A 12,204-nucleotide genomic window follows, 5' to 3' on the forward strand; every position below is an offset into this window, starting at 1 on the left:
ATATAGAAGCTTGTCATTTATGTGGTAGTAAGTGCTGAAGAAATGTTTAATTTAAAAATTGATACCTGACCTATGTGCAAAAAGAAAAGAGAATGTGGTGGTCCAGATCTATTTTGACTTTGTCTTTTATGCACATTGAAAACCAAATTACTTTTTATTTGATTTTAGCTCTGAATTTTGATCCTTTTCTTGAATTCAAGCCATTAGGGCTAAACTCAAGGCTCCAAATTTCATGGACAATGAATGTTAGATTTGGTTGACCACATGAGAGTCAAGCATCTCGGGGTTAAGTCTAGTGTCTGGCAATTGTACTTCTCCAACCAAATCAGCCTCAAATCTATAAAGCCTACCAGGTTTGAGATTATCCAGTGAGATAATACCTGTAAAGTTCTTTCCATATTTTAAAGTACTACATAAATCAGTGATTACTTAGTACCCATAAGAAAACACTTTATATTTCTAATACAATTAAAAATCTACTACAAGGCAGTAAAGTGGGCTGATTATTCTGTTCTGTGACTTTCTTAAGCAAAGGTTCCTGAGATAATGCCTGGAGGATAGAAAGTGTCCTTGACAAATTTGAGACCTCTCTCCTCTCTCAGTAATTATACTAGAGGCTTTCAAAGTTACCCTTGAATCTCATGTTTCTTTATTTCTATTTTACGTTGTAATTTATTTCCCCACTGTGGATTTTCATTGTTGCTACATTCATTTCTTAATCGTTTTCCTCCCTTTTTTCCCCGAGTTTTATTTTTAAGGCATATAAATAATTGTTCATATAATATAACTTGAATACTTCAGTTTGGATTTAGATTGGCCTAAACAGAAGCTCCTCTGTTGTCCCAACTCCAGCCAATCTAGCATCATCACGGGATAAGGGTCCTTCATATGGTATCTATCATTAGCACCTCTGTTGTTAAAAGTTTGGGCAATTTGCAAGAATTTCTCTATCTTGATCATAAGCCACCAACTGTGGCCCTTAAGGTAAAGTAAAGTAAAGGTAAAAATAAGTTTAAAAAAAAAAAAGTAAGGCCATCTATGGAATTATATATTAAGTTAAATGTGTGTTTAATCTTAATGAAATCATTGGGAAAGAGTTCCTTACTTCCACAGAAGTAGCTGCATGAAAACTGCTACATATATTAAGTACTTACTAAATTTTTGATGAACAAATGAACCATATTCTTGAGGTAGCTGCTTTAGATTGCTTGCTTAAATATAACTATGTTTGAATTATTCTGAGAGGGTAAGGATAGTTGACTGTTTTCTCTTTGAAATGGCAAAGCGTAATTTAGGTTATATACACTAGTCTTTGCATGATACATATCTTAATGAATTGTAATATGTCAAGAATACTACAGAGGACAAATTCCAAAGATAATTAGTTGAAATCTGCTTTCTGTATCTCTTTAATTTCCGTAATGGAAATAAACTAAAGTGTGGGAAATGACCAGGCAACTGCCTAGGCTGTGAAGCCCTCCCTGAAGACCCCAAAGGAAAGGTAGCCCCAAAGTCAGGCTCTGGTAGTGGCTCCTCAGCAATGGCTATGGTTTGGTTTGAGGGGTGGCTCCCGATTATTTCAATGTCACTTTCTGAAAGTAATGTTAAAGAGCTCTAGCACAAATCAGTAACTATGTCAATATTATATAGCCAATTTCTGAATGAAGCTGTCTGTTGGGGACAACAGTTTGGGGAAAGAGTCCATTTTCCAGCCAATTACAAAAGAGTACATCAGTTTGTTGTTTTTGTTTTTTGTTTTTTCTGTAGAAGTGATAACAATGCAGATGCCTTGTCATCTCCCTTAGCATTGCATTTTGAGGATCAAGCTTTCAACTATCTGCCCCATAACTGAATTCTCCATGGGTTGTCTCCCCACTTAGGGTAGTTTTTGAGAAGGATTGTCCTAGTCTATTTGTAGCGCTGCCAGGCACGTAATATGCACTTAAAAATTGCCTTTTTCATTAATTTATTCATGAGTACAGATGAAGAATCCACAATAGTCTCCCTAAAATCTGAGCATTAAAAAAAAAAAATCAATACTACAGCTCTTAATTCCCCAGTATCCTAGACAGACTAGAATAGTCATTACCTCCAGGAAGGGGGAAAGAAACCACCTAAATCATATCTGTCTTCTATCCCTTCATCCCTCTGTTAATGGAATAGTGTAGCATACAAATTGAGATGCAAGATCATAAGGGTTATTAAAAAAAAACCCACAAAACATTCATTGAAAGTCACTTTATTAATGTTACAATAATAGTAACATAGAAAATCATGGATTTTTTTTTATTAGACTCCGTGGACACTAATAAAATTGTGGAAGGATTCAGAACCTCAAATTACAGTGACTTAAAAACAGCAAAATTTTGCATTTAGCTATTAATGTAGGAAGAATTATAACCAGAACAGCCTATATAACAAAAGCATTCAGGAAAGCAGCTGCAGTGATACATTTCATACTAATCTGGATAGAACCTGGTATCTTTTAAGTAGCAAGAACTTGGGAAGTGTCAATCAGCCAAGCAAAATGTAATACCTTAAGTAATGGGTATCTAACTTTATACAAATAATCACCCCTTCCCCAACACGGTGAAATCTGTATAGATTTTTTTTTTTCATGCCACTAATAACATATCACCATGGGGTGGCTCCAAATTATTTGTATGTCAATTATTGAAAGTAATATTTGAAAGCTCTAGCACAAATCAGTATCTATGTCAATATTATATAATCAGTTTCTGAAAGAATCTATCTGTTGGGGAGACCAGTTTGGGGAAAGAGTCCATTTTCCAGCCAGTTACAAAAAAGTACATTATTAGTTCTTTTGAAGAAACTATTTTGCACTTATACAGTTATTGTAAAAAGAAAAAAAGACTCCTATACAAAACATTATGTGTGTGTGTTTGTGTATATGCGTGTGTGTGTGTGATTTTTACCCATAAAAAGACTGATTATGTTCAGTCCCACAATTTGAATATGTACTGGACTAGAAAACTCAGGTTTCATAACCAGGCAGTGATACACAGATATAATTTAGCAGGAATTCTTGTACTATAATTGAATAAATATGTTAATTCATATTAGCACTTGGCTGTGTTGTATCATATGGTATTATCACTAGCACCTCTATAGTTAAAAGATCTGGGCTATTTGCAAGAATTTCTCTATCTTGACCATTAATCACCAACTGTGGCCCTCAGGGTAAAAGTAAGAAGACACTTAGGTCTAAAAATACAGATGGGCATGGGGAGGGAGGACAAGGTAGAGAATAGTACTTTCTTCACAAACTCATTCATCCTTCAAATCTGGATCTAACCAATTTTTCCCTCTGGTACTTCATTGTATACCTTTATGTTCTGTTTTATATCTAGACTCTACTACTTTTCTGTGCATTACTATTTGGACTTTTAGGAAACCCAATGGACCAAATCAGAGTACCAACTCCTTTGATTATATATTTGGATTCATAAACTCTTAGATCTTAGAGGAAGCTTCAGAGATTAGTTAGTTCAGGGATTTGGAACTTTTTTTTTATCATGAAACCCTTTGGCCTCCCCAGCCACTCCATCTCCCATGATTCCCTTTTCAGAACAATTCTTTGTGGCTTAAATTCATAATCAAAAGAAATGGTCGATTTCAGTTAGAAGTTAGTAAAAGTAAAGACAAAAATTTCCCCTTCCAAGTTCAAAGAAACCCTGAAGTTTTTCCATGGAGCCTTTGGGATTATATGATTAGTGTTGTACCCCAAGTTAAGAACCTGGGATCTAGTCCACCCCGCCCCCAATTTTAAAGATAAACAAGCCTCAAAGAGCCCTAGTGACTCTTAAGGACTCGGGGCTCCTTAGCAAAGCTGAGGAAGTGTCAAACAACTATTCCTGATAAAGATACACATGTGCAGACTGAGGGAAGCTGTGGAGCAAGTGAATTAAAGGGGCTTCTCCCTGAGCTGCCCAGAGGGCCCAGTTGCACCCTATCTGCTCATGCTGTTGTATTTTTTCTCATTGAGGCTGAACCTAGATTTTTCTGCCTTCCTAGGTAACAATTCTCCACCCCTGATCAACTAACCCCTTTTTGATATGGAAACTGGAGAGAAGTGCAAGAGTGCCCCCCTCCACTCTGGGGCTTTCCATCCCTAATTCCCAACTATTTGTGTGTGCTTTAATTTGTTTTCTAGCCTTCAGAAGTGATTGTAATGATAGAAATTGGAAGTGATAGAGGTGGGTGAAAAAAATCAAGCTTTTGAGGAAGTTAGAGAACTTTGCAGTATCTCATTTAGGCCAGATAGGTGGCCACATATAGACAATGCACATGTCCAGTTTTGTTTTGAAGAACAAATCCTGCCATACAAATATAGTTTCTTAGTTTAGTTTACAGAATAAAATATGTAGGGTCTATATTTTGGGATACATTTGAAACAATCAACAAATGGGGAATTGTCTTGAAATGTTGTGGGAAGGGGTTCATTTTCTCCATGCATGGGTGGATTTGGGGGAACTTATCTGTGCTTAACATACTTGACAGTGAGCACCTGCAAATATTTCCCAGTGAGGGCATCTTAACCATATGCATGTTTAAACAGCCAGAGGCCATGTGTATTGCTGTCAGTTTCTGCCAGAGCCATTAGACACCTTCCTCTTCCATGAAAATTATAGGTGGGAACATTTAAACAACCTTTTGCCTTCATCAAGCTGAAAGAATACTCTTCTCATTCATAATCTCCATAATCATAAAGGCTTGTTCTTTTTAGAAAAGATCTCTGATAAATGTCTGTCCCCCTTAAAAAGTTCTCTGATGAATACACCCTTAAACCAAACACTTTGGCTTAAGTTTGGAGAATACTTGTTAAGGGAGTGTTTTAGGCAAAAGAGTTTCTCTTTCAAATCCAATCCATACATCTAGAAAAATAATCTGGGTAGCCTTGTAAATATCTAGAGAAAGTATATTAGATACTGAGAGGGAATTAAAAGATAAACATTGTTTTATGTATTTATAGGTGTATATTTACATAAAACAAACATTTAAATGTAGATATATAAAGTGCTACTAAAAGCAGGTACTGCTTTAGAGAGAGAATTACTAAAACGCTGATATCTTCAAGGTAAAGACTTCTCTGAACCATGATGCTTAATAGTTGATAGAGTAAAAATGTTTGAATAAATTTTAATAGTTTTGTATGTGAGACTTAAGCAAAAATAAGCAATGGCATTAGGAGAATGAATTAAGGGCCTGAAAGTTTAACGCATTTACATAATACCAAAAAGAGAGGGAAGAAATAGTCAAAAGTATAATATGAAGTTAGCTAAACAGAAGATATCTGGAAAAATGGATTAGGGTCCGTTCCAACTTTCTCACTAACCCACTATATGACCGCGAATATTTTATTTGATTTTTTTAATAAAAAAAATTTAATTTTAAATTGAGGAAGGCTCTTATCAACTGCAAGAAATTTGGCTAAATATTGAAACTTTGCTAAGTCAACCTTTTAGAAAAACACTTATCTCAATGCACTTGGCCAAAGCAATGGTTCGGGATTAGAGACTGTTTTTATAGCTTGATTCTACCAAGACTTTTGGATTCATTAAACAACTTAAACAAAACCCACATAGTAAAATTATCTCTTCCTTCCTTAGGGATGATTTGGAACTTCTACAAAATACGGCCATAACAAAAGAGTCTAGGAAATATTTTCCTTCACAGTGCTTCAGTGTCCATGGACTGACTGATTAATTTCCAGTGGCCACTTTTCATGTAGGGATGTTGCCTTTCTCTTTGTGTACTATTCGCCCTTGTGGAGACCATTTACTAACATTACAGAATTCCATGGCAGTTTGTGCTTCCTGCCCACAAGAAATATGGCTTTGTCAGAATTCAGGCCACTTGACCAATTTCCTTGAGAGCTTTCAAGGGACTAAAATGAACCTTCCCTTTACAGGGGCCTCCCTAGTCACCTATCTTAATGATGAGGGGGTAATGAGAGATTGGTTGAAAACAAAATTATCAGGGCAACTAGGTGTTGCAGTGGATAGAGTACAAGCCCTAAAGTAAGGAGGACCTGAGTTCAAATATGGCCCCAGACACTTAACACTTCCTAGCTGTGTGACCCGGGGTAAGTCATTTAACCCCAATTGCCTCAGCAAAAAAAAAAAAAAAGAAGAAAATATAATTATCAAGGGACTTTGAACAATTCCTTTAAACCAAGGCATTGTTTTTAAGTCATTCAGTTGCTTTTTACAAGAAGAAATTGTCTAACATTTTGTCTTAGCTCAAAGCTTGAAGGACAAAAAGCTGGGATTCAAAGGAAGTGTTGTAAAGGGCCCAGTACTGTTATTCTGTGCTTAATACAACCATATTACAATGGCCTTCTGTAGTGGATTAGTTTCTTAGAAGATGATTTAGGTGAATCCTTTGTTTCCCTCTTTGGAAACAGGGATGGCAAGGATATTGGATTTGGAGCTAGATCAAACCCACTTATTTCCCATGTGACCTTGGCACTTAACCTCAGCAACCACTCTCCTCATCTGTAAAGGAGAGTCTTCAACTTCTATGACCCGATAATCCCTCTAAAACCAGTCTATAAAAGTTATTTGTGCTTGTGTTTAATGTAATGGACCCATCCTTTGTATGACTTCATCAAAAGTCCTATGAGTTTAGATCTGACATATCTCAAGTTCCAAAAGAATTGTATCTCCAAGTATCAATAATCTGTGTAAAAGAACTTAATGAAACGGCATAGACTGGAAAACCATGATATAACATTGACAATAGTCTTTCAACTTCTAGCAATGTTACCATTATAATAAACATAAAGTACTTTTCCCATAACTTTTAGCTGAAGATTACCAAAGAAAGTGACCTAGAGATCTTGGGAGCGACAAACAGTACTCATGAACCGACTCTGTCCATTTCCTCCAAACGGTATCCCCTGAAAGGCACATATTTATCATTTCCATTGAAAATAACAGGAAAGAAGGGAATAAAAGAAAGATAGATCAGCCTGTGACCTGTAGTTACAAGTGGGTGCACTCCTTGTGAAGATGGAGCATTCCGACTGGACAACAGATTTCTATGAGGTACACTAAATTTAAGTTATTAAATTCATTCATCTGTCCCATGTAAGCTACACAGTACCCATCATATACTCAATGCTGGAGAACATTCAATCCACATTAAAGGGAGAGGTCTTGTTCAAAAGCCACTTTTATTCACACAGTCTCCAAAATCTCTTGGCCCTCCTTGCCATCAACTCTGGTCACGTTGGCAAATACCCAGATTTTGGCAAGAAGGTTTTGCATTTTTGATATAAGATCAATCTTCAAGTCATATCATGTCCTGCCCTTTAAAATGCTCCATGTGTTTTGTATTTGAAAGTGGATTGGATTATTTTTTTAAAAACATTCAAAGATATATAATCGTCAAAGGAAATACATGAACATAAAGACAACACAGAAGGCTGCTTGAGTACTTGGCCCTCTCCACTCTGGATGCTCACGTTGTTTCCCTGTAAGCACTTAATGAAAATTAAGAAGGGGGAGCAAATTAAGAGGGGCAGCTAGATGGTACCATGGATAGAGTGCCAGGCCTGGAGTCAGGAAAACTCACCTTCCTGAGTTCAGATCTAGCTTCAGACAATTCCTAGCTGTGTGACTTTGGGTGAGTCACTTAACCCAATTTGCCTCATTTCCTCAGTACAGTAGTAAAATAAACCAGAGAAGGAAATGGCAAATCACTCCACTGTCTTTGCCAAGAAGACTTTAAATGGGGTCATGAAGAGTCGGACATAACTGAAAGGACTGAACAAGAAGCGAATTAAGAAGCCATCTTTGAAATTTTGCCCGTTGCTGACCATTCATTTCAAGGAAAAGGGTCAAGAAATGAGGAGACTGAGAAAGAAATAGTATATATTAGTACATATTGCCAAGTGTCTCTTGGTTCTACCACTTGTCTAGTTCGTTAGAACAAATCATCCATTTAGAAAGACCCAGTGGGATCATCACCAACTTCCAGTCTTCCACTTGTTTGAATTGAAGGAAGGAGTCTTTTAAATTAGAATTCCTATTTTTCTGTGAATCAAAAAATAAAATTCAGGGTTCAAAATATTAGCTTTCTCCCATCAGCTGTTTTTATGAGCTTGCAAATACTACACACATTGTGTATGGCCTCTTCAGGTTTCATTTAATCAGCCTACTAGGATGAAAACCTCCAGTATTCTCCAATTGCCTAAGCGTGTCTGGTAGGTTTCTTTTGTTTTTCCCCAGGTGACTTCCTGTTACCTGGCTCCAAATTGTCTTCATGTCCAGCAATATGTGGGCCAGTCACAAATACATGGAAAACTGTAGCTGCTAGAGTTAGGATTGTAGATGTTGCTGGAAGAAAAAGGCGGACGACCGGATAACCTTTAGGTCAGGGAGTAACACAGTACCTAACTGCAGGGTACCAGCTGTCATGTGCCATGTTAGCACGATGTTGGAGGCAGGAAGCCCCGATTGGCCTTTTGCTGACTCGATCACTTACTCCAAGCCTCCGGGACGCCCACAATTTAAGGGGACATCAGATGGTCTGATCAGACACTAGTGCTGGAGAGACACACTTACATCCCCGATTGCTATATTTACAATTTAACCTGCTCATCATCTTAGAAGACCATTGGATCTGTAGTGATGTTATTAGTCATGAGCGACTGTTTAGGCATTTGGCAAAATACACTTGCGTGTAACAGCTGTTTTTGACATTTAAAAATGTTTACTTATGTACAGTTGTACTTCTAGACTGAGAATATAAACATAAAAAGTAAAAAAGGATGTACATTTTAAAGTGTATGTAGGCTATTAGCCTCTCATAGCTTACAATCCTGCAGAAAGAGTCCTGTTATGTCTTAGCCCTGCATGCTAGTTTCTACTATGGTATGTTGTTTCCTTAAATGTGGAGAACAAATGAAAAAAGGCTCATGCACATAGCATTATGGTCTATGGCGAGGATGTGCTTCAAGTACCCAGTTCTGGACCCCAACTGACCTCATTTGGACTGCATTTCCCTTCTGGGAAACTTGCCCTATAGAGGACCTGTGAATTACCCTTAGTCCTATTTGTCTATCTATCTGTCATGCGGATTATCCTTGGCCCTACTCGGACTATTTGTTATTCTGTGTTAAGTTATATGATTCCCAGGGTTCTTTACATGGGTGGAGTAAAATTCTAAGCCAGCAGTGGAAAAAAAATGATCCAGGGATGAGATCCAGCTCTGTCTCCTCCTTGGCTTTTCTGTGGGTTTTTCATATCGTCTGAGGAGCAGATACATTTGCATCAACTCGGTGAGGCTGAATTTCTATAAAAGTTGAAGTAAACAGTTCCAATGTGTCACATGTAAACAGTTGATCTTAAATGGAGGTCTCCCATAGCTGCACAAAACAAAAGAAAAAATATGAGTTTAGGAAGTTGGAATCAAGTTCACCATATTCCTCATGGGAATGCTTGGAAAGAAATATATTTACTTATTCTTATTTTTAAGTAATAGCTTTTTAATTTTCAAAATGCATGCACAGATAGTTTTCAACATTCATCCTTGCAAAACCTTGTGTTCTAAATTTTTCTCCCTGCCTTCCCCCACTCTCATCCCCTGGATAGCAAGTAATCCAATGTAGGTTAAACATGTGCAATTCTTCTAAACAAAAGAAATACATTTAAAAAAGGACAGAGGGAGAATGGACACTTAGATGGTGAATGCATAAAGCACTGAGCCTGGAATCAGGAAGATTCCTCTTATAATTGCAAGCTGTAGGTATTTAATAAATGTGTGACGAACATGTTTTAAGAAGCTGGACATTTTGGGACTTCTCCCATTGCTTCCATAGCAAAGACATAAAAATGATCTGGCCTTAGAATGAGAAAGGCAGAGTTCAAGCTCAACAATCGTTAGATCCTTAAATGCTTGTTGACTGGTATCTTAAGAGTCCCTTTGTACATGGCTTAGAAGCTAGCTTTCTAAATATCTGAAAGCATATTCCTTTCATGACCAAGACCCTTCTCTTCATTGTCTTTGAGATGAAACCAAAGAATATAGGGGCAGGGGTCTATTTGCAGGTAAACACATCCCAGACAGCAAATACTTGTCCATTGGCTTGTACAGGTATGACATTTGAATCCAAGTCGATTAGATTCAACAAATATTTATTCATATCTGCTACGTGCAAAGAAGAGACAGCATGGTATAGAGAAAAGAGAGCTGGCTTTGGAGTTGGGAAGTCCGTTTGAATCGTGGACCTCTGACACACTAGCTGTGTAAACCTGGGCAAGTGACTTCACCTCTTCCAAAGTTTTAAAACTACACATTGTGTTGGGGTTGTTGACCAGCATCCACAGGGTAATTTCCTCATCAGGAGTTCCCCACACCAATGAAGTCATAGGCCAAGACGAGTAGAAAAAACATGGGCCAGGCCTTTGGCTTCCTGGGTACCTTATATCATTGGGAACACTCAGAGGAGAACACTCCTTCTGACAATATAGATCAGCTCCTTCTCGATAGCCTAAGGTCTTGACTTAGACACCCCTTATCTAAGGTCTGGAAATTTGTTTTGTTTTTTAAATGTTTTGATATAATTTGTTTCTTTTGTATATTTTATTTTATCCATTTTAAAACATAATTATGAAAAGGGATCCACCAAAGGAACCATACAGAAGCCCTGTAGAAAACTGCCTGGAACCCAAGAGGGTAACTTGCTAAGGATGATGTAGCTTCTAGATGTAGCAAAAAAGGGATTTGGAGCATACCTTCTCATTTGAATGCTAGATCTCTCTCTCTCTCTCACTCTTTCCATCCCTTTCTCTCTGTCTCTGTCTCTGTTTTTTTCTCACCCTTTTCTCTCTTTTCCATACTGTCTCTAACAAAACACCACATTTCACACCAGCAATTAATGATACAAATTTTAAAAAGATAAAATCTTCTCTGGTCCAAAGAATCTGAATTGTGTAAAGGAATCAGTTCCAAGAAGAATCAATCACACCCCCTAATATACCTGCTTAAGTTGTCATTTTCATATAAAATATGCCAGAATTGAGAGATGAAGTACATGGATTGTCTTTCTCTGGTTCAAAACACATTTCCTAGCATTTTCTCTCTTCAATAAAACTAAATCAAATAAAATAAAACCAAAAATGCAAACAGAGGTCAAATCAATCTCCTGAAATATTCTATCCAACTGATTCTTTTTCTGTGGTATCTATAGGTGAATTAATGACCCACAAACCAACTTCAGTAGTCAAATATCTCTGAACAATGACCAGGGAGACTGGTGATTTACATGCAAAGATCTCATGCAAAATAAATATTCTAAATATCCCATGTAAGGACTCTGCCTTGCAGTTTAAACAAAGTAAGGGAAATGGAGTCTCCTATAAAAATTATAGGGTTTGGAGCTAGAAAGACCATTTGGTTAGAGACACCACACACCCTTCATTTTGCAAATGAGAAAACTAAAAGCCAGAGAGATTAAATGATGTACAAAGTGATAAATATATTAATGAATAAACATACAAAGTTGCTGCACATACCCTGGCACTTTGTCGGTTCGCCTTCTTCTCCTCATCCGGAAGTGGAGGCATTGGATATGGATATTTCCTGCTGGAGGCAATAGATCCAGTAGAGGAAGAAGGAGATTTGGCAGGAGACAAAGTCCTGAGATGTTGAAAACACACGAAATAAATGGGATGTCACTGACTAATAGCAACCTTCACTATTTAAAAATCTGGCTCGGAACCAAATATGATCTAGTTTGAACTCTCTTTTCTGTGACTTAAGGTTACTACTAGAAATGCTCACTAACTACTTGTGAATACCTCACTATATCATTTACGACTCTGGAATACTGAAAATCTTATTTCTTCACTTTCATAAATACAATGGTTTGCCCAATTAAATCATATTTTGTAAAACTATAGTAAATACATAGAACAAGTGATCTATTGCTAGATAGGAAGCTAGCCTGGAGAAGACCTAATAAGAGCAAGCAATACTGGTCCCTCAAATATGCAATAAAGCAATTGCTGGCTGATTTTTACCACTCAGTGTGGTAATGGTCGAAAGAACAGGAACTTCAATTATATCTTAAGAGACTCTTAAAATACAACATGACAAGTAACATTTGTTTGCTGGTAAGTCACAGAATTCATGCATTCAGAGGCCAGTCGGTTAGTTGTGAAGGAACATAAGCAA

General features: G+C 37.1%; 1 protein-coding gene across 14 annotated transcripts in view; it reads right to left on the minus strand.

Moving 5' to 3' along the window:
- Positions 1-2,223: 2,223 nt before the first annotated feature.
- Positions 2,224-12,204, minus strand: part of ADAM22 (ADAM metallopeptidase domain 22) — a 276,790-nt gene continuing 266,809 nt past the window's right edge. For all 14 annotated transcript variants that reach the window (XM_051961404.1, XM_051961402.1, XM_051961417.1 and 11 more), the window contains 2 exons: positions 11,544-11,667; positions 2,224-9,394 (listed from right to left, as the gene is read on the minus strand). In XM_051961404.1, the coding sequence (XP_051817364.1) occupies positions 9,374-9,394; positions 11,544-11,667 (145 nt within the window). In that variant the 3' untranslated portion in view covers positions 2,224-9,373. The remainder of the gene's footprint in view (positions 9,395-11,543; positions 11,668-12,204) is intronic.

Source organism: Antechinus flavipes, chromosome 5 (assembly GCF_016432865.1).
Source record: "Antechinus flavipes isolate AdamAnt ecotype Samford, QLD, Australia chromosome 5, AdamAnt_v2, whole genome shotgun sequence".
Taxonomy (NCBI): Eukaryota; Metazoa; Chordata; class Mammalia; order Dasyuromorphia; family Dasyuridae; genus Antechinus; species Antechinus flavipes.